This window comes from Trematomus bernacchii, unplaced genomic scaffold (genome assembly GCF_902827165.1).
Source record: "Trematomus bernacchii unplaced genomic scaffold, fTreBer1.1, whole genome shotgun sequence".
Taxonomy (NCBI): Eukaryota; Metazoa; Chordata; class Actinopteri; order Perciformes; family Nototheniidae; genus Trematomus; species Trematomus bernacchii.
Window position 1 is genome coordinate 1,223,838 of NW_022987727.1, and position 23,463 is coordinate 1,247,300.

Sequence of the window (23,463 nt, forward strand, 5' to 3'; positions counted from 1 at the left end):
GTTGTGAATTCCTGAAAGAGATGATGAATGGGTGAGGTTTGCGATGTGTTGGAGAGGTTACAACAAGCTTTACTTACATTGCTCTTAGGGACGTGAGCTGCTGGAAGGTGCTTGACTCTATCCTCCTGATTTGGTTATGCTGCAGCCCTCTGTTGAGAAAGAATATACAAACATACATTAGAACAATGCAACGTGGGCAACGAAACATAGGACTGTCGATTTTGATGCATAAGAGAGTGTATACTTGTTTGGCGTTAAACTCACATCTCTTGCAGTGCAGAGCAGTGGTAAAAGCTGGGCAGATCCTCGATCTGGTTGTAGGACAGCTCCCTACAACAACACAAAAAGCACACACAAAGCACACATAAACACAGTGACCAGCTGTGGATTTATAGCGTGGGAAATTACGGGGTCTACAGGATTATTTGAGTGAACAGTCGACTCTGTGAGCAAGGCGATATAGCACGACAATACTTTTTTTTTTTTTTTCGGGAGGTGATTGAATTTCATAGCACAGTGATTGTACAAATGATTGCTTGGGGGCACAACTCTCCACAGTTGAGTTTTGTGTATCAGTTGAACCTCGCACTCAACCCCCCCCCCCCGCCCCCCCCCTACTGTGTATGTGTACTCACAGCACTCGGAGGCGAGGCAGCTGCTCACATAGATCCAGAGGGAGAGCTGATAGACCGGCCCGAGTCAGCGTCCTATAGAGAAAAGGAGAAACCTCTGATCATTGTTGAAGTGCAAGCAAGCGAAAGCTTCCCCCAGCCCTGTGAGTCTAACTTGGTCAGACAGAGAGCTGTGTAGGTTCGCCAAACCTGTCACTGCCTGGCATAGCTAGCTTACCCCTTCTTTATCTGAGTGTCTTGGTCTGTCTCGTTCTTTCCTATAATCTTTAAACACATATATCCTCTCTTTTTCGTCTCCTGTTCATCCTTGATCCCTAAAGTTGGCTTTGACTTTATCTCTCAACACTCTTTTTTTGTCATGTTTTTTTTCTACTCCCAGGATTGTGTCTCTGTCCTCAAGATCAGTGCCTCACCCATCCTTTGCTGTAGTATGTGGCGTGGACCAATTGAGAAAATAATACTGTGCGTATGTGTGTGTGGGTGGGTGGGTGGGGGTTATTCGGTTAAAGGAGACACTCACAATATTTCCAGGCTGGTGGTTCCTTTCAAATCGGGAAACTCTTGAATCTGGGTTGCCCCGTTAAGGGAACTGCAGCAACAGGGAAAAAAGTGTCAGAAAACTCTCTCCCTCCCTCTCTCTCTCTCTCTCTCACAGCTCATTTCAGCCATCAAACTTTTCCTCCAACATCAACACATGCTGTTTTGGCTGTCTCACAAGACATCATAAGTCACACCATTCAACATGTTCTTACAACACACTTTCTTACCACATCAGCACTGAGCACAGCCATATGCTAACACAACATCATTCAGTAGGCCATTACACATGTCCACTCAACTCTCGCTGCTAGGGACAGAGGATGATTTAAACAGTGTTTGGGCTAACTCACTGGAATGGTTCCTACTGACCACATACTCACAGTGTGTGCAATTTAGGTAAGAACTGGAAAGCGGATTTCCCCACAAACTGGATGGGGTTCTCATAGAAATGACTGCAAAAAGAAAATTGATTTGGACATTCTGATTAATTTGTTCAGAAGTGAGTTGTACTGTACACATGGTGTTAACAATATAGCAATTCTTAGTTTATCTAATACAATATGTGCACATTTAATCATTAAACTCACATGGTTTGGAGTTGAGGATTTCCCACAAAGGCCCTCTCAGGGATGGCTTTGATATTGTTGTTATGGAAGCCCCTGCAAATATAAAAACATACAGTTAGTTAGACAGTTTATCAATATGTTTCTGATTTGTTGTGTGTGTGTGTTTGGAGGAGCAAGAGGCAGGTCATATGTCATGTTGCACCTGCCATTGCACAGCTGAACATTTTTTTTGGATAAATGAGATGTAAACACGCACACATATGCTGTATCTGTGTCACATTTGCAAGTCGCCGAACATCTGCTGAAGCTGAGGGGAAAACATGGTGTGTGTGTGTGCGTGCGTGTGTGTGTGTGTATGTGCAGGCAAGCGGGTGCGTGGGTGTGTAGCCAGCACCTGCTTAGGGCGAGAGAGATTGTATCCGAGTGCCACATTAAAATCACTTAACGGGATTACTTTGGATAACGCAACCATGATAGTCATGTCAGGCAGGTGTGTTTTTGTGTGCATGTGTGTACTCACAGTTCCTGAAGCTTACTCAGAGTCCGGATGGCCACAGGAAACTCCTGCAGATCATTGTAGTTTAAATCCCTGAGGGGAAACAGTGTAGTAAACAGTTATGATTATGTAATATGTTAAAAGGCTTGATGGAGATTTTCTTCTCTGTAATAAAGATTCAACCATATATGATGATTTTATTTCCATTTGTGATAAAGTGTGCCTGATTACATATGTACAGTAAGTGCAGCTATTTCCTCTCCACTATATGAGGCCGACAGCTGTGGAGTGTGAAGTTTGGATTTGACCTTTGACCTTTGCTGCTCTGACCTAATTATCTAGGTCTGTGTCTGATTAGTTTCCAAGGAAACGCTGTATCAAAACAACATTTGCTACAATATAGTTGACAGTGCATACGCAGGTGGCAGGAAAAGGGGTTTTCCCATGTAACTTGTGTGTATACAAGTATTTGCTTTATTTGTGCTTGTGTACATGGGAAAAGTGTGTGTGCATGTTTGTGCATACATATTAATTGCCATATTAAGACATGTGCCTCGGTATGCGTCTTTGAAGATTCTTAGCCATCGAGGTCAAAGGATATCTAAAGGAACTAAGCCATTTTCCTGGATTTGTTTTCATTCTTTTCAAGTATAAGACAGAAAATGCCTTTGATGAAATACTGATAGATATGCATGTTTGTTTTCCCCCAAGTTCTAGGGTATGTTTGCGAAATGTTTGTCTGTCTGTGTCTGCTCTGGCTTGTTTGCATATGCTGTTTTGTTTTCCAGCAGTCCCCTGGACGGCTCCTCGTAGTAATGATTTTATAATACACACTAGGGGTTGGGGAGGGTTGTAGTGATGCAGATGGTCTCTCGTATTTCTCATAAGCGAGGCCGCTGTGAAAGATTAACCCCTCATACCAGTGCAATCCCCACGTCAATGACACCTGTCATCTTATCCTGCTGAATCATCTGTCTCTCGCCGCTGACGGCCCAAACACTTTAACACACACTATTCTGGTCAAGAGAACTCCATTCGTCTTTTTCTCATTCTCCAGTTTCCCTTCATCCCCTAAAGCATGGCTCTCCTGACTTGCACCCTGTTCCATCTCATTTCCCAGCATGGATAATGGCTTTTAAGTTGAGTGTTAAGCTGGCCGCTTGTGAGGGCACAGGCAAAAGTACTTGCTTATCTGCACACACACACACACACACACACAGGCAGGTGCCCACACACATGCTCATAAAAAAGGAACGTATACTTTTTTACACTTCAACAGGTTGTTAAGCAGCATGCCAAAAACTGTGTTTTCTTCAGACCTACATGAATTTTGCAGACACAGTTTAACTGTCTCTGTTTCTCTTGCTTTTTTTCTCCACCTCCTACAGTATATATGGCTGTCAGTTTCCAGCGGTTTCCATATTGGTCTGTGGTTAGGATTTAGTTATCGAAGCTACGGCACGTATAATCAAACAACTCTCCTGTAGCCATACTGAGCCAAATTTGACCTCCGCGCTGCTAAGCAATTACTTTAACAAAACACAGAGGAATCTGTTGATGTTACTTTAATGTAATCAAAGGAACTTTTCATCTTCACATTCCTGTCATTCATCTGTTGGTTGTGGTTTTGATAAAACGTTCAAGCACCTGCTAAAATTACTGGGACATTAATCATTATGACTATTATTTTGCGCTCCACTTAATTTTTTATTGGCACACTTGGTACAAAGGATTTATAAAAACACATTAACTCTAGGTGTTCCAAGTAACACCAAACGCAATGGAAAACGGCTGTAGTTAGACATAATCTGATATAAATTGGTTATAGGAACTTTTTGAAGTTATTTCACAGGGAGTTCTTTATATGTCTTACTTATTCTAAGGCAATGTGCTTGTAGGAAATATGACTATGCATAGTTCATGTTGATACATTGTCATCACGAGGCCAACATTGGGTAAACAAAAGATGGACTCACTTGGACCAATACACTTACCCACACACTTCAGTGGTGTGGGTAAGTGTATATGTTTCTGTGAAAATCTCTTAAATTAAACTTGCAATCATCACGTACTATATGTCCAAAAAGATGTGCACATGCATGTAAGTGTCTGTGATTATGTGTGTGGGAGATACTCACAGTGTCTCCAGACTGTGTAAACCTTCAAAACACCTCGCATCCATGCTCTGGATCTGGTTGTTATGGAGATGCCTGGAAAAAAGACGCAAGTATTTAACTAGAAATCAGAAATCACTTTCTCAAAAAACGTTTTGACACTACAATCATCACTGCCCTCAAAGAAATAAATATAGAGAAACTCAGGAGAACTTTTAGTCAACAAATCATGATGTCACTCACAGTACGACAAGGGCGGAGAGGTTGGTGAATGCATAATCTGGGATGTGTGTGATCTGGTTGAGGGCCAGGGTCATGGCCTGCAGGGAGGGCAAAGAGTCCAGGGCCGTCACTGGGATCTCTGTAAGGGAGTTGTCGTCCAACCACAGGTGTCTCAAGGAGCGGACCCCTCTAAAGGCCCCAGCCGGAACCTCAGACAACAGGTTAGCATCAAGACGCCTGCAGGGTGAAAGAAACCGAGCTTAGCAAGATAATCACCAAGTCTACTGTAAGTACTGTATGTTTGTTTTTGTGCATGTGTAGCTGACTGTGCTTATCAAGCATTAGTGGTTGTGTGTCATGGCAATGAAACACTTTGGCTTACAGGAAGGTTATTAGGAGAATTAGACATCTTTCATTCTCCTTCTTTCATCTTTGCTGCAGCGTCTTAGAAGCTCCTCTTTATTATGTATTCCCATGCTAAATAAGCTACGTACGTCTAGCTCCACCTGTACAGGCATGTATGAAATGTAAGATGAGAACAAATGCATATTAAGTGTGTAGGAACGGTTGTAACGGGCCTGTTTTATTCCACCTCATTTTATCACTGTTGCGGAACGCACACTTTCCTCCATGCCTGGAAATTGTATTGATAGATGGAGGGGGGAACAGTCGTAGACAAATCTTCAGCTGTTCCTCCCTCCTTTACTCTTTCCATTGAAGTCCCACTCTCGCCATCAGTTCCATCACTAATACACAAACACAGCATCAGACACACATGCTTTTCACACATGCACTTTCATCTCTCCAACCATACCAGACCTATCGAATCTTTGTCCCCTCTCTCCCTTGATGCTCTCAACCCACAGGCAACAAGAGTGGACTGTGACACACACCCCCCACGTAAATGCACACATGCATACAGACTGTCCATAGTGATGAATGATCCCCTCGGGGCAGAGTTGACAGGCTGAGACCACTTCCTCTCGCTATTCTTCTTTCTTTGGCCCTTCACACTCATTCATTAATCTCCCTTTCCTCCCTCCAGGCCCCTCTCACACTCACGTTTTGTTTCTTACATCTTCATTCTTGCACTGCCAGCCGCTGCAAACCCTTTTGCATCTTACTTCTTAACTCTTGTTTCGCCTTTCAAACATCCTCCCTTATCAATCTTCAACTGTGGTTCTTTCACGCTGGTGCTCCAGCTCCTCCTAAGTCTCCTCACCCCTTGGAGGTTTCACCAAACAAACAGCATCATCAAAGTGAAATCTGAACTTGAACTTTGAACTCTTGGCTTTTCTCCCCAGGGAAATGTTCCATCAGGAGAGGCATATGTATACACTGGCAGATGCTCGCACACAGGGGAAACACCCTCTAGCATACATGTAAATATGCATGAATGGCTTCAAGAAATGTTCATCTTGTCTACTTCCTGAGCACACATTTTTTGCCGTGCTTAACATCTTTCTTGTGTATCCTGTGCACCCCAACTGTGGACATTGTTTGTCCCTGACCCAAATCGCAGGATGAAAGCTACGGAAGACCCTTCAACTTTCGGGTTTGTTCTCCAGGGCAAAATAATAATTGCTCCTCTGGGTGGACCTGCCAGGTCTCCAGAAGGTCCAGACAGAACCAGGAATGTTCCACAGAAGCCAATAAAGCAGCAACTATTTCCTGTCCATCACATCAAAGTCTGAGGTACGATTACGAGAGAGAATAGAGACAGAAGAGTATGTTCTCTGAAGAGATCCAGGATATCTGTGGTCTTGCCTCCTCTTGTTCAATTCTCCACATGGCCAACATTTTATACAACAAGGAGCCTGAAGGAGCGTAGTTCACTACCATTGTGTCAAACCTATAAAAATAAGGTTACTTTGATAAATGTGGCTTGTGGAATTCCTGGTGATGGTTGTCATGGCTAAGTGGTGATTACACTGCTTAACCCGTGGGCTTGGACACAAAACAAAAACACTGTCTGTCCCCTCATGATTGCAACAACAACACTAAACACTGGGTTGTTATTAACATCCAAAATGGTGATACCATTGTCTAGATCCCCCCTCATCCCTGCTGACAAAAGGATTTTGGCCCGAATTAGGACACCATTTATTTTTAGATAGAAGCCTGCTAAGTGTATTTATACCAATTTTCAAACCCATGTGCTGTCTCAGGTGATGACTCTCTTTCTTTTTTGCTGTGCATAATGTCAGTGAGAGGCGCCGACAAGCTTCACTCTCCGAAGCTTTTCCAGTAATCTTTCTCTTTCTCGCAAGCTTATCATTACTGTAATGACAAGGTGTGTGTGTGTGTGTGTGTGTGTGTGTGTGTGTGTGTGTGTGTGTGTGTGTGTGTGTGTGTGTGTGTGTGTGTGTGTGTGTGTGTGTGGTGTGTGTGTGTGTGTGTGTGTGTGTGTGTGTGTGTGTGTGTGTGTGTGTGTGTGTGTGTGTGTGTGTGTGTGTGTGTGTGTGTGTGTGTGTGTGTGTGTGTGTGTGTGTGTGCTTAAAAGCATCTATGTGAAGAAATTGAAAGACCACACACATATGCTTGTGCAAACACATACACATAGATTGAAAACAGACAGAGACATCATTATGAAGTTAGACATACACTCACACAGGGACATCCTGAGCCATAGCGGCTGCCCGTAGCAGGTATAGGTCCTACAGTATGTGTGTATAGATTTGAGTGTGTTTGTGTGTACGTGTGGTTACAGGCTCAATGATTGTGTTGAGGGAGAGCAGGCCTGCTTAATACCAGACAGGGAAACGTTGTAGGTGGTAGAGGAGTAACATGTGCACGCCCCCTCTATGTAACTCTAGCTATTTGAGTGTGTCTGCGTGATGAAGGAAACGGCTTTATGGATATTTACAAAGAATTATTAATTTGGAAAGCAGGGATGTGGAGTACGTGTGCGGTACAAAGTTGGGAGAGACGGGAAGGGGGTGAGGAATTACAGATGAGGTGGTCCACATGCATCCGCCCAAACATTCTCGCTGACACACACACATACACACACGTTCAGTGACCCCACATATGAGACAATTATGCCACCAAACACTCTCATTAGCCAAGGGGATAGCAGTGTGGGTGGTGGGAGAAGAACGGAGGAGAGGAACAGAGGAGGAAGAGAGAGGGAATTGATGGAAAATGGGGTTGTTTCACAGCTCATTGGAGATGCTCTCCCTGGCCTGCAGTGTCTGCTGTTTCCCTCATGGCTTCCAGATGCTACCATGAACTGCACTGACACAGTCTGTGACTCCTACCGTCAGTGCAGAAGTATTGGGGTATGGTCTGTAATATGTCAGTGGTACTCTATACCTGCACTGCGGTTACAGCTGGGATGAGTCTGTGGGTGGCCAGGGGATGTTTCATTCCCTGCTAGATGAGGTAGAGAAGCGTGATTAGTGTGTACGTGTGTGTGTAAGAGAGAACAACTCACAGGGACAGCAGGTTGGGTAGGTCCCATGGAGCATCATCAGGAAGTCTCTCCAGTTGGTTGTTTTGGAGCATCCTGAAAAGCACATTATTCAGTTTGTAGGTAATAGCTCTACATGTGATCAAAATGTACGTGGTGTGCGTGAGGGCACATCAAGCAGAACAAATAATTCCATCCTGAGGGAAATCTGACACAAGAAGGAAAGGGCCAGTGAAAGCTTGAAGAGAAGCAGAGAATGAAGGGTAGAAGGAAAGAGAAGCTCCTTGGGTGGGCTGCTGATGTCATTCTCAGAAGAATGGAGCAAAAAGCTAGGAGGAAGTGGGGAGCAAACAATATCCCTCTCTCTTTCCGCTCCCTCCCTCGCTTTTCCTGTCTTTTCCTCCCTCTTTCTTTGAAGTTTTGATCATCACCAGTCGTCTGATATTAGTGCACAAGGCGTGTAGTCTCCAGTGTACTGCTGTCAGTGGCGTTATACCTTCATTGGGGCATTACCGTGTCTCAATAGCATCAAAAGTCTAAACAGTTTAACTTCTTAGTTTATGGTTATTACAGTATAACATCTATCTTTTCTTTATGAATACAAAATAACTCATAACAAAGAATTCCTGCCAAGTAGGATAACATTTATAATGTGTTTTGTGATTTAATTTGTTTAGTTATAAGTCAAAGTGTATTCTGGGTGAAACACATATTTCCTTTAGTGACTAACATGGCTCACTATGTCATAGTGAAGTGTATTTGACTATAGCCTCCTTTGTAATATACAATTAGTGCTTCAGCGTCGAAACAAATGCTGCTCAGGTTTTGAGAGGATAAGGGGAATGTTTCCACTGGGACGATCAGGCCATGATAAATACATTGAATTTGGTCTATTTCAAAGACAATTCCCTACAGAGAGCATCAATGTACTCCACTATGTGTTCATAAGCTCCTGCGTGTTCTCATGCATGCTTGTGTGCGTGCATGTGTCCACAAGGACCTTTTGGGTACCATACACGAGGTCAGCGGTCCATTTGTGTTTGACACGGCCTGACTCTAACTAATATATTGAGGAAGGAAACCAACAGCCCTGCGGTCAAAGAGACCGTCCAAAGTATGCTAGGGCGTTATAGTGTGAAGCATGAATGTTTGCAGACGTTTATACATTCAGGATCTGTGTGTCCTTCTGCAGTAATGATATAATAGCCCCAGATTCATGGCTGGTTCACTCATTCTGTCTCAGTGAGTTTCACAACACAAGATGAAACCTGTGAGCCTGGTAATCTCCCAGATCCCTTAAAATTACAAACCACAATTCTTCTGCTAAGTTTATATTCCGTGGCAGGGCCTTCAAACTTTTCTCAGCAAGGGTCCAAAGGTATTGAGGTGATTGCCAAGGATCATGAAAAGCTCCCTAATACCCTTGTCTCAAACCCAGTAGAAACATAGCAGCCACTCATTAGAGTCAGAAAGTGCCATGGCTTTTATGGTTGCTTTGCATTTTTGGGGGATTTAATGCTTAACGGCAGTGCTAACAGTCGGTGGCCATAGATCATAAGGCTATGATCATACTACGAGAAATGGGGTGTTAAGAGAACAGTTTTGAAAGATGTTTTTAAGTGATTATTTTAGTCACTTGCTGTAATCTCAGTGGGTGGTGAGGCTGGGAGGTCCCTGTGTTATACACCTGTGTGTGTGTGTGTGTGTGTGTGTGTGTGTGTGTGTGTGTGTGTGTGTGTGTGTGTGTGTGTGTGTGTGTGGTGTTGTGTGTGTGTGTGTGTGTGTGTGTGTGTGTGTGTGTGTGTGGTGTGTGTGTGTGTGTGTGTGTGTGTGTGTGTGTGTGGTGTGTGTGTGTGTGTGTGTGTGTGTGTGTGTGTGTGTGTTGTGTGTGTGTGGGTGTGTGTGTGTGTGTGTGTATGTGTGTAACAGGGCTTGGGAATGAGGGAACCAGCCCATAAACTTTAACTACATTTAATGATGCGTGGCCTGTGTGTTTTATTCAAGGCAGGAGCACAACCAAAACCCCCCTGCAATGCTAGAGTGGAACAACCCACTTGGGATGAGGACTGGACCACTAGAGTGTGAGAAGGTGGAAGAGTGGAGGATGTTACTTACAGAACTTTGAGGTTGTGGAGACCCTGGAGAGCGTGGCCTGAAATATACCTCAGCTGATTCCCTGAGATACGCCTGGGAGAGAGAAACAGAGATCAAAAAAGAGGAAATGAAATATAAAAGTGAAAAATGAAATATTAGAACACGCACAAAAAATATTACAAGTCTCTTAAGGAAGGTTTTGCCATTTGCTTTATTCTACGTTTTTGGATTGAGCTGTGATATGACTTCATCCTTGTGTTCCTGCTCTGGGGTTACTGCTGGGGCAGTATGCAAATAACACTATTCGATTCCCTTCAGTGTGGTTGCTATTGGCCCAAAGAACACCCTGAAACCTTAACAAATCCTGGGAGCTCTGATGAGTGAGGAAAGACTGAATTGAATGAGACTGAGCCTGGGTCAGCAAGTGCGGCCTGAAAGTATATTTGCTTGTGCGCATGAAAGCTTATGTGTGTGTCTTTATATTGTGTATACGATATATGCGCACATGAGAGCGTGTGTGTGCTATTTTCCATGACCTTGAAGTAAATTGGGCCCGTTCTGAGGGGCCTTGAGGACATAGAGGGAGAGAAACCACACACATTCACACAAGCAATCCAATCAGTTTGTTTATCAAACACAGCACCTAATGGTCATTTGTGAGTGTGTATAAGATGTCCAAATAAATAACATTCAGTCCAACAGAGTAACTTTCAAGGTCACAAGCTGGAAGCACAATTTGGACACATATTTGGTCTTCACAGCTTGAGACCACCCACGACCACCAACTTCTATTTAACACACACACGTTAAAATGTACTGATTGACATCCTCCTGCTTACACCATTGCCCTGCAGGGGACATTTGCCTGACATTTTAGTCTTATGCTAAGCATCCTGTTTCTGGCTGACTTGTTCCATCAGTGCAAGGATATTGAAATATCGATAAAACACTCTGCTTGCCTTTCCAAGCCACTATCATCCAGATGGTAACAGTCGACGGCTCACAGCAACTCCCTCTGACATCTGATACTCATGTCAACATGTCTCAGACGTATTGCAGTCAGTCTGTGCAGTGACAAACCACACTACCCCATCCGCGCCTGCCAGATCTCACACTCAGACCAGTTAATGTAGAGCTGGTATTTATCAACACAAGCACACACACAAACCTGCATCGGCATACTATTATACGACATGGACTGATCGTTATCCAGGCTATTGTGGTGCCTTTTAGTCATGCCTTTCAAACCACAGTCAAAACAAATTCAAACCGACTTAGACAAAGTCACAGGATGTCTCAATATACATTTCACAGACATTGAGCACACAGATGACAGAGTTGATCTGCAGTGACTGCATCTCTCTGTCTTCACATATTAGAATATGTATTATTATTTCAAAACAAAGGAATTCGATTTGCTCGCACATCTGATTTTCAACTTGTATACTGCCTTTTTGTTGACCCTTAGCTGAAGATAGGTCTGCTACTTCAATACCATTTTAGTTCCGCTTTTGCACAAACGGGTCACTGGGGACCATTTCAATAGCTACTTTTCCAGAGGTAACTGTTTCAATGGGTTTTGCTGAGGGCCTAATGCCAGTAAAATAGATCTAAGCATATTTCTAGACCTCTAGGTGGCTTCTTTTATTTCCTGTTCAAACACAATGATTAGTTGCAGACGTATTGGACAAAAAAAAAAGATATTATATTATATCAGCGGGGTGAGAAGAAGGGCCAGTAATTTAGAGTTTCAGAAAACAAACATTGTAGTTAAGGCCATGGTATGATGTGCATATCCTACTGCCAACCAGCCTTTCTCTATTACCGCCACTGTTGGAGCCAAAACAGCATTAGAATGAAATCATGTTGTTTTTTTTGCAGCCATCATTTATCAAATGGCTAATTATGTTGATAGTGAAGATGGATATTGAAAAAGGAAAGAAATGTTAAAACGTTCTTGATAGACATCAACAGAACACTGGCACTTGCCACTGAACAACCGTTTCCATGATATCAGTGTGTGCATTTATGTGTGTACGTGTGTGTAAGGGATCGTACGCATGAGTGAATGTTCCCCACTTAGCCTCCTAGTCTTTCCACATCAATCTCATTCTAATGAAAGGCGCCTTGCTCTTGTCAAACCATGTCTCCAACTGTTTTTTCTTTTAAATTGATTTGGGGATGGTTAACATTTTTCTTGGCACTTGAACTGCATTGATACAAATTCCACCTAAGCATTATTCAGCTGTATTGACATGATTAATATATAAAATAACAGAGGCCAGTTTGTATTTCAAACGTATGAGAGAGTAGTGGGAGGGGTGGTATCAGACATGAGACCGCCCCGCTATGAGGTCTGATCAGTGAGGGTGTCACTGAAGCATACCAACTGCTGGTTATTCTATGTATCTATGTTCTATTGCCTCAAAATAATAAACAAAAAAACAGAACAAAGACTTAGACAGCAGAGTAAGCATCATATTTTGGGATACTATCTTAGATAATGATAGGACATCAAAGTGGCAGCATGGCAAGGGTGGCTGATAGGAGTCAATGATGAAAGCAGAAGGCAAGAAGAAACAGGTCTTATCAGAGAGAGGGCTGTGTGTGGGTGTGTCTGTAAGTACATATTTATGTATGACCTTTTTCACCCTTGGTCCATCAATAGCAATGTTATCCCTCCTTCTGTTCGGAGTTCCAGCCTAAGGGTCAACCACTTAACCTGGCATTAACCTCTGAAATTACTTGAGTAAAATATAGACATGTGGTAATTTGTGTGTGTTTTGTGGTGCGTGTTTGTGTGAGAGAAAGAGTCAAGCACACAAAAAGCAATGTTGGCAACGCTAAAAGGAAAAGTTTTAATTGACCTAGATTGTCCCAGCTGTGTGGTGCACCTGGAGTATCGAGACAGCCAATATTGTAAACCCTTAACCTTCGCCTACGTTATACTGCTGGCCTGTCAGCAGACAATCTCATCACCTAGAGGAAGTCGAGCAGGGCAGCGCTGGCCTCTACTCTCCACTTCTCTCATCTTACATTTGGATTTCATTTGTTGAGAGTGCCTGAGTGTGCTCGCAATGGGCTGAATGGATATTCCAGAGTCGCAGTCTTGAGCTGATAACGGGAGATTGCACCATATTCCACGCACTTAGGCTGTAAGATCATGCGTCAAACAAACCAAGGCCAAAAGTGATGGAGAGTTAAAAAATCAAGTGCGATTTATTTTCCTGTCAGGCCACTTTAAATGGACTTATTTAATTTCTGCATTTAGGTGAGTGATGGCTACAGATAATTATAAGATGAGCATGACAGACTCTAACTAAATGGCTAATTATGATGGTAGTCAAAGAAAAAGGGCAAAGTGAAATGAGATTTCCAGAGGTACGAGCAGCAAGTACTTTGATACTGATGATAGGTGGAGAGCATGGTTGCCTTCAAAAACAGTTTTCAGGAAGGGCGACAGTTTCTCTGCTAGTTCCAAGATGCAATTAGATCGGGAATAGATCTTTGATACTGTGAAACATTTCAAGAGAGGGGATGTCTTTGATTTGTCAGGTAGATGAGTAACCCTTCTCTCACTCTGAGGGCATTGTTGCCCTCTCATTAATCCATAGACATGCAGTCTGACTCTGCCGCCTCTCTTCACTCTCAGTCTGACTGATAATTGCGTGCAGGTTTGTGTGTTTGAATAAATGGCAGATTCACTGATCAAAGCGTTAAATGAAGGCTTAATGAGAGGGATCTGAGATCAATAGAAGGATTTAGAAATCAGGAGTAACTGGTAGAGAAAAGGCTGGAGGGAGGGTTGACACTTCTCATTATGAATATCAATGCGTCAATTAATCAAAGCAAGGTTTGCTACCTGTTAATGTAATTACTTCAATTGAGGTTCAAAGGGATTAGCCTTGTGCATTTTGATACTATAGAAATGAAAACTAATCGAGGAGATAATTGGTCTCATGATACAGTTTACGTTTGTGAGCGGAGCTTCAGAAAAACACTCTGTATGTGGCTCTTAAGACTTTATTCCCTCTCCTTCCCATAGTGTAAAACAGGATGAAAGCTGAACTTCTTGCCAAAAGCAGATTTATATTGGTTTATAGAAACATGGAGAGGGTCCAAAAAGGAGAAAAACTATGAAAGGCAGTGACTTCAGCTTGCCATAGCCTGCAGTCAAATGGATATGGGGGGCTGTAGAAATGAATTGAAAAAAAGGGAGGTAGAGCACAACATCAAACAATGTATTACTACCAGTCACAACATGCCTAGCCCTTGCCTCTCCCTGTGCTACTAACAAGTGCTGCAGACCCACATCAAACACTTTTGCCCTCACACTGACCGTGTTTGTGTTTAGAGCGTTGGTTTGTTTTTCTAAGGGCTGTAACTTGAAGTTGTAATGTGTTAACCATAGCCTGCTATGCTTCATCCCTCTAAACTTCCTAGACGGGAGTGGATGTCAGAAATGTGCTTTTTCCTGCCTTGGAACATCATCATTGTCTCAGCATGTTTCCAAAAATGGTCAGCAGGCTATAAAATTGGCTTTAGGGCAGGAACATCCTCCTTGGAAGAGTTACAAAGCAACAGAACGTCTCCATAAAGTGTCAGAACATGAGACCGATACAGAGGAAGCAAGATCAACGGGGCTGTAAAACACTGGGAGGATTGTCTCTGGACAAACACTCCAGATGGAGCCGCATTCAAGACCCACTCCCCCCTTTTTTCCCCAATGCAGGCAAATGTCAGCATCGGTGTTCAGCATCACCCTGCGCTGTGTGGTTCTGATTAAACTCCATCAGCAATATCTGCACTTTACCGTTTTTAAAAGAAAGCAAAAGTTGAGATCAGCAATTCATCACACAACAATAAATCCTGAATTTATTTCTCAAGAATGTGAGGTGTCACAAAACTTCCTTGCTCTGCTTACTTCTACTCCAGAGTGACTGCGACTTAAAGTCAACTGAATAGTTATGCAGCTAACCTTTTACTTTCATCATCATTAGCTCATGCCTCACAGGCTGCAGCTGCAAGAATTAGCAAAGAAAACAGCGGACTGTTCAAACACCCCATACGCACGCACGCATGCACGCACACACACACACACACACACACACTGCAGGCTTCAGAAGTAAAAGAATCAGGTGAAGGCTGACTTGCACACATTCACACCCTCAGGGCATATCTGTGGGCAGCCTTTGTTAAACCTAGACTAAGCTGAGTTCTGCTGAGTGGTCGAATAAGATATTGTCCAAGTCGACTGAATAAACTGTTCAAAAAGTTTTGATATGGCTTGTGTGCTTTCATCAGCCCTGTGAGAGTGTAACCAATACCTTCCACTTTTTTAAAGTACTGACCAAATCTAAATATTGAAGTCAAGGAATGTGCCTCACAAGCTGAATAAAACTCTTATTCTTTTTTTTTTATTATAACAAATTGTTTAATTTGTTACCAGCCAAAAAAAGTATAAACAAGCATATCTACTTTGGTATTTAACTCATTTAGGGTATTGGCAACAATGTCAAAACATTTCTCATGATACCCAATTGTACTCATAATGCTACATATTAAGAAAAACACAAAATATTCGCTCATTTCATTTCCCCCAATCCTGTCCTGAAGTTCTCCTTTAATGTGTTGTTGGTCTTGGCAAAGGTTAGTGTCTACGTGTGTACTGCTCCTGCTGAGCTGTCCAGCTGAAACAAAGTCAAGGGGTGGGGGGGCAAGAAAGCAGCGGCTTGGAGGCTGAGCACAGAACTATGCTCTCTAAACACTTTAAAGACCATATATTCACTCTCTGCGTGAATATCAGGTTCCCTTTGCCTCCCTCCTTTGTGCAGCCATCCCAGGATCTTCTAGTGTATTGCTGCAGGCAGTTTCTTGGTAGGAGAGATCACATACGGGCCAGAGTCATTAATCCCCATCACTGAGGTCTGTGCGTATCAGCGGCTCAGGGAATGACTGTTTCTTGTCATGTGTGAGTTGTGACGATGGAGTTTTATTAATCAAATGTGAGTTGAGGGATTTCGTACTCACAGTTCTGATAACAGGTGCAGTCGGTGGAAGGCTCTGGGCTGGATCTCGCTGATGTTGTTCATACTCAGATCCCTGGGGAGAGTAAAAGGGGAACGTCAGTATAAAAGTATCCATCAGTGTATACATTATCAATGTTCCTTGAAGATGCTTGGGGCATGTCAAATTACAAATGTTTAGAATGCGTTTTTCACATGGCAATCAATCGCCAAGAATGGGGAGTAGTACGCAGAGAGAGGTTAGAGGGTTAGGTAGAGAAGATGAGAGGGAGGAGAGGAAGATGGAGAAGAGAAATGTTCCCCAATGAATCATTGTTGGGCAGCTGTAATTTCCTCCTCGTCCCAGTGATTCTTTCTCTTTTCCAGATGTCTCACTCTACCTTCTCTCAGATCTGACCCCTCCATATCTATCTCCCTCTCCTTTCTTCCTCCTCAGGTTTCTCAAGAGACCACCCTCTTCCCCTTTTGTTCATAGCTGTAACGTAGACGCACTCCATCTCTCTGCCTCTGACACACACTCTGACGTGAAAGGGTGTGCTGTGGGGCAAGTGCACTGTTGACGCAGCTGTGTTGCGGTCAAAGAGGGAGAGGTGCAGGATGCTCAAATACATGCATACACACACACACTCAGTGAGTGAATTATTCAATTCACACATGAAAACTTGGGATAGTATGAGGACAACTTATGTGTCAGCCTCTGGTAGAAAACATACATAACCTTGTAGCCCCAGTCATGTAAGGTCATCTCTTTGATAAACACAATGAAAGCAAGAGGTGCTACGTCACCCCTTCTTAGCTTTCACAGCCCTTGGGGTCTCGCATGAGTTTTCAAGAGTGAGGATTGTATGTGCATGTGTGTTTGCGTGTGTGTGTATGACACTAACCATTGCTCATAAAGCCAGACCACCGGGCTAGCAAGTGTAAACTGTGCTCTCAGAAGCCTTTTGCAGTTGGGAGTTTTGACACACTCAATGTTTGTTTGTCGAGTCAGCCAAGCTGACAGGGGGCTGGTTGAATCTATCCAAAGGCATGATCTTTATTCAGCTTCAGGGGCGATGTGGAAAGAATTCTGCATGGTTCACCAATTGTGGTGTATGAGTAGTCTGTCATTTTTAGGAGTTGTGACAAGACAAATTCAGTATACCAACAGTGTGGTACCCTGTCAAGCATAATATTTAACATCAGGATGTGGACCCCCGCTGTCACTTTGGGTCAGGAGGTATGTTCTTATGAAAGGGATGAGCTTGCAAGGTTAACTGTGTCCTTTCAATAGGATATTTTGTAAGTAAAATAATTACTGTATATAGCCTTTTTACAGGCTCTGCTGACATTGAATATTTTCCTTATGAAACCAGAATGTTCATTTCACTTCACGGGAATTTCCTATTGCACATGCCCCCTCCTGGGAGGTCTGACTGCAGAGAAAGGGGTTCAAGGTGTTACTCTGGATGCTTTCGATCAGTGTTGAAGGGAAAATGGCTAATTCTCTAATGACCTTGCTTTTGTCAGTAACAGAACCAAATAGGGCATTCTCATTCTACATGACCCGTTATTGACATAGATGCTAGTTTTTTTACCAGCATACCTCTGTATTGTCTGCATTTTCTGTTCTGATAGGCCACTACAAGCAAAGGAGTGGCATTATACACATGTTTGCTGCGGAGAATTCTAAAGCATGTTGACAGCTGGTGTTGGTAATGCACCATAAAAGATCGCAATTTGCCAATAAAAGGAAAGGAGACCGCAAACAAAAGATGCAGTTGGCCAAGCACTCAAAAAATGCTTTTCAAGGAAACACACAATGCTGTGTAGTGTGAAAGATTCAATGAAGCCATGTGTCTTTTTAACAGAAATATACTTCACATGGCAATTTAAATATTGTTGTCTCATTAATGTCCATAGATTGCTCTTATCTAAACAATTTGTTTGAAAATATTGCAGTTAAATATGAAAGACGCATTAAAATGCAGCCACTCATAACGTGATTCATTACTTTTTTACATTTTCAACGTATGTATAATATTTCATCAAAGAAACCATAAATGAAAAAATATGTATATGTAATTATATATATATATTTACATCCTTTTTCCTAAAGGAGTTGCTGACCTCAGGTTTCCATCTCAACACTAGTACTGTGGAGATTTCATGTAAATTATATATTTTTGTTTGTTTAATTTGGCACAATCTTCTTTGACTCCAGGCAGTAATTTGGGAATGAATGCAACAAGTGTAATGCACTACAGCTTGATTAAAGTCAGAGGTAAATATAAGTGATAACAAAGTTGTCATAGAGATGACACAGCCAGCAGTAATGGCACACCAATTTACATAATCAACAATGGGTGACATCACATATAACACAGGAAGCACACAATCCCCTCACGGGGCCTCGAGAACAATACACATACACACCTTAATTCTATTCATTGTCGGTGTACTAATATTCTTCTGAGACAAATATTTATTGGAACATTCTGGGGGTGATCATTAAATCACAGAAACACACGCACCCATGCAGGCACACGCATAGACAAAGACACATCAGCCGGCTTCTGGGGATGCGCCCAAGAATGGAGACACCCCTCCATTATCTGGTCCTGATTAAATAAGCCATAAACAAACGTTGTGTGAAGTCCATAACAGCGACCTCACTCAGACAGAATAAACACGCAGCAATGGAGAGAGAAAATGTTTAAAAATAACGACGCACAGTGGTGAGTCATGGTGAAAGGTTGAATGCAGCTCATTTCTGCTGTGCTCTCCAACAAGCTCATTGGGAAGCCGGAGAGAGAAAGACATTTCTGCTGTGCAGGCCAAGGCCTCCGCTGACAACTTGACGTATCGTTGGAAGGCGCTGCGCTATGGCTTGTTTTTAAAATCAAATAACAGCTGTGGCTTTTTTAAACCATGATAATTATGATTGATGACTACCACATGTGCATTGTGTCGGCTGGCGCTGTGAGGTGCAGATATTTTCAGCGCAAATAAACGGCCGCAGAAGAAATTAGAAAGAGAGCGCTTAAAGATTTCGCAGTCTTTTGGAGTGTGGCGTTTGGGAGTTTCACAATTAGATTTGGGGTTTCAGTGTCCCCATTTTATTGGCAGAGGGGAGGGAGAATGAGTGCAAGTGTGTGTGTGTGTGTGTGTGTCAGTATCTCTGTGTGCAATATTTCTTCCATTTATAGGTGACTGCGGTGTGTGTGGTAACATGTCTGTCGCTCATTTTCACACCCCTATTGTTATCCAGTGAGCCGGCAGATGCGGTGGGTACAGTCCATGGTCGCTTTCACCACACACGGTGCATGGGAACAGATTGCTGTGAGGGAAATGATGGAAGTTCATGTGGTTCCCTTTCTTTCTTTTTCATAAGAGATTTCAGTAGGGAACCATTCTTCCTTATCTTGGCCATCACGGCGTCAAGAAAGCAGTCTGATATTGCTCGCAGGACAACACATCTTTCAATCACCACAGGCTATCTCCTCCCTTCAGATCTCCGTCTGCTGCTGAATGACGAACTAAAGACTCCTTAGCAGTATTAGGAGCAGAGGATGCAGACATGGAGACCCATGCTCATCCCTCAACAAACACACTCCCAAATGTGCCTCTTAAATGTTCTTTTTATCCCCCTACGCTCTGAACCCGAGAATGACTGACAAAGCCCCCACTGATCTCTTTCTGTTTCCCTGGAGAGGAATTACATTTTCATGTGCCTGCATGTAATTGTGTGTGTTCAAGCACAGTAGCATGTGTAACATTGTGGCCAATATTGCAGCCATTGGAGGAGTAAAGAAAAAATTGGCATTTTTCCTTTCCTGTTTCCTCCATCGCTCCATGATACATAATGTGCTCAAACTGATTTTATTCTTCTTTCTGCAAAGTGTGCGTAAGCTTGTGCGCGTGTGAATATAAGAGAGGAAAGTTTGGCATGGGAAGAAAGCTAAAGTTCTTGATATTTGACTGTTTTATGTTCTGATTGATAGAGTACCCAAGGCAAGGAGCTTTTCTAAAAGGCGGAATGGAAGCATGAAGACGCAGAGCTACATTTCCATTCATCAGCCTTGGCCCTTTCTCTCCTATTCTCTTATGCCACTCTACCTCTCCCCATCAATGTTTCAAATGTCAACTGTAGCATGGGGTTACACAGTCCGGTAGTTGAAATAATGTCATTTATCATATTTCCCTCTTCGCCGTCAAAAGAACTACTGAAGTATCTTATCGGCTGTGTGATCAAAGGCAGTGTGGGTGTGAATGTGCCCCTAGCTCCATTGTAGCCACATTTAAACTGGAAGCTTTTCTGACAAGAGTTGGTTGATTTCGCTCAAAACAACTGGCCACATCATATGAAAAAAACACCCTTGTTTATGTTACCAGACTAAACACACATCCAAACTTCACCCGCAGGCACTCGTGCACACTCCAGGCTTTTGTGGGGTTGGATGATGGACCACCCTGGTGAGTGAATATACCCTCACAGCAGGACAGATGCCATCAGCAGTCAGGTGTCCCTTTCTACCGTCACTGGTGAAATGTGTGCTGTCTGGGAGCAAGCTGAGGGGAGATTGCTTGATACATTTTACTTTTGATAATACCAAATCTCCTCAGAACCAGTTTAACCTCTTTTTCTTACTCTTTTCACAAAACAAAGAAATCAATAATACCAGAAGATATTTTCCACATTTCTTACGGTTTCACTTCAAGGTAAAACTAAATAAACTTGTATGGAGAGTTTCTGGCATGTTGCTCAAGCATAAAATTGCAGGTACAGTACATAACAATGCAGCACAAGCATGTAAACAAAAAGCCTTACATTGTTGCCCTTGAGAAGGATGTTTTCAATGACGCTCTCTTACACACACACACATCACTTCGCAAGAGCCAAACCCTGAGGCCTTCCCTCTCACTTCCTTCCCTGCTCCCTCTCTCTCTTTCTCCTTGTCTCCCTGCCAAACCCTTTCTCACTCGCTCAGGTGGAGACTCTCAGCAAACAAACAGCCAATAATGGCGGTAAGCTCTGCACCTTTGAAGGCGGCTTATCTGTGAGGAACATTAGAGTAATAGATCTTTAGTGGAAATCAACAACCAGAGCCTTGCCCAGAGGGCAGGAGTTCTGCATTAGCGATGCTAGAGCCACACCTTGGCTGTCTTTTACTGTAACTATGACAGTAATGTCTTCAGTCGGATTCAGCCAGTCTGATCCTCTCTGCTTAGTGCTTTGAAACAGTTAAGGCCATGATGAAAGAGGATCTTTTATTCCACACAATGCAACTGGTAGTCAATGCTAGGGCGCCGCCTTAAAGAGGGCCTAAATGGTTGTGTGCATTAGTGTGTGTGACAGAGAGTAGAGTGTGTGTGTACTGTGCGTAAGGGTGAGGTCTAAGTGTGTTAGTCTATTCAGATAGAAAAAAGCTGACTGCTTTGGCATTTAGTTTCTCTCATGGTCACACATGAGCTTGCACACAAACACACACAGGCATGCACACACACACAAAGAGTCAGGAAGAAGGGTACAATGCTGTCCTCCCCTCCTCCTTCCTCTAAAGATGCGTTTTTTTTTTCCTCCCAGACTTCCTGGGAGGGGTACACTGCCCTTTGTGTCCAAAGGCACTCTCTCTTTATCTTTCCCTCTCTTATTCTCTCTTTCTCTCATTCACTGGGCACAAAGAGCGAGGGAGAGGGCGAGGAGAAGGCTTTCACCTGGACAAGGAGGGCCACGGGGAGGACTGGGCTACAAAAGAGCAGGGAAACAGAGAGGGAGGGAGGAAGGAAGAGAATAGAGGAGATAAGGAAACTGAAAAGGGAGATGCGTCTGTGTTTTTGTGTTCCCATGTTTTGTGCTGTTTTCCGCTCGCTGTGGTTTAGGGGAGACTGACAGGCGGATGTCTGGGTGGAGCGAGCGGCTGTTTAGTCTATGGCCATGTCATGGGAAGCATATTCATGCCCTCTGGGACTTATTCATCCCCTGGTATACCGCACACACACGTGCACACACACACTCTATGTCCGCTTCTTGTCCTCCCACACACACCCTGTCATGAGACGGAGAGGGGAGGGTGAAAGGTCAAGCACTTCAGTAATGGAACAGGAAGTGTTGGAACAGTCGGCACTACACAACATACAACTGCCTCCAACATGTGGACAAGACTGACAGGCAGCTGTTGTGGGTAGGACATAGCTTTGGAAGGCAGAAAGCATTCATACGTAGCCGTCCCCATAGTTCACTAATCTGTTGTTTTGGCTTTCATATATGATCGTACATGACGTGCAGGAAAGCATATCCTCAATCGAAGATAATGGTTATTCCACACAATGAAATCTTTGAATATCACAGGACTTGTCTCTGAAATGTGTTGTAATCATGGCAAAGATGTGTGGAAAAGGGTTACAAATTTCACCACTTTTCCACACATCCTGGAAAGGTATCTCTTACAGAGGTGTCCTTTCCTGCATGCTGATTCAAGGCAGATTCTAAGCAGTGGATACAACAGTAAATGAAACCCAATGAGTATTAGTGTCAGGCTCCATTATGACTTCATTTTGTTTGAATGGCAGAAACAGGAGGACTCTGGAGCTAGTTAGAAGACTGCTCAAATCCACTCCTGGCACACTCCTATTTTACAGATCTATGAACAGCTCATCTGCTCCATATATTCAGCAGTAGCAACGGATAGCATCTAGATATGAACTTAGGACTCAGGACTTGATGAAATCTTACCCCTATACCAATGAGTACATGTGGCTGCTGTTGGTTTAAAGAGATTTAGTTTGGCCTCTTGCCATGCATGTACAAAGTCCAGATTTCCTCTTTTGCTCCTACTCAGACATGAAATAGAGACGTGAGTAAGTCTGGCTGCAGTTGCAGAGACTGCAGTGGAAGAATTCCCTCCAGCCTCCCTTTACGGCAGATGGAAAATACACCTGTAAGTTCAGTCTTAGTAAGAATTAAACTATTATGCCATAGTGACCCGACTGCTGTTTCTGCATTCAGGTCAACTTACTTAACTAAATTAAGAGTCCATAAGTAATCTCTTTTCTCTCCCTACTTCATTTGTCTTTCTACATCCCTTTTTCCACTTCCTGCGCAGTACCCCCATTTGGCTATGGCATGTGATGTTTGTGCCCTGAGGTGTGTGCACATGTGTGCGACATTTAAGTGTGTCTGTGATTGCTTCTTTGTTCCCTTTAGCTAACTCCCGCCCCAGTGGCCCATTCTCCTGATCTAATCCCTGCTACCATCGCTGTATCAGCACAGCTCTGTGGGACGCTTTGATGCTGCACAGGGGGATTGGCTAGGGCATTAACCATCATTAAGTCAGTATGTGCATCTGAGTGTGTCTGCAAGTAAGCATGTGTGTACGTAC

The 23,463-nt window shown here is 43.2% G+C and overlaps 1 protein-coding gene across 1 annotated transcript in view; it reads right to left on the bottom strand.

Moving 5' to 3' along the window:
• The window catches only part of LOC117494057 (leucine-rich repeat-containing G-protein coupled receptor 6), a 35,724-nt gene that overhangs the window by 4,969 nt on the left and 7,292 nt on the right, over positions 1–23,463 (bottom strand). Inside the window, exons 2-13 of the mRNA XM_034144728.1 lie at positions 16,107–16,178; positions 10,098–10,169; positions 8,007–8,078; positions 4,592–4,807; positions 4,373–4,444; positions 2,259–2,327; positions 1,760–1,831; positions 1,553–1,624; positions 1,153–1,221; positions 636–707; positions 265–330; positions 78–149 (exon numbers count right to left, since the gene is read on the bottom strand). Coding sequence (XP_034000619.1) covers positions 78–149; positions 265–330; positions 636–707; positions 1,153–1,221; positions 1,553–1,624; positions 1,760–1,831; positions 2,259–2,327; positions 4,373–4,444; positions 4,592–4,807; positions 8,007–8,078; positions 10,098–10,169; positions 16,107–16,178 — 996 coding nt within the window. The remainder of the gene's footprint in view (positions 1–77; positions 150–264; positions 331–635; positions 708–1,152; positions 1,222–1,552; positions 1,625–1,759; positions 1,832–2,258; positions 2,328–4,372; positions 4,445–4,591; positions 4,808–8,006; positions 8,079–10,097; positions 10,170–16,106; positions 16,179–23,463) is intronic.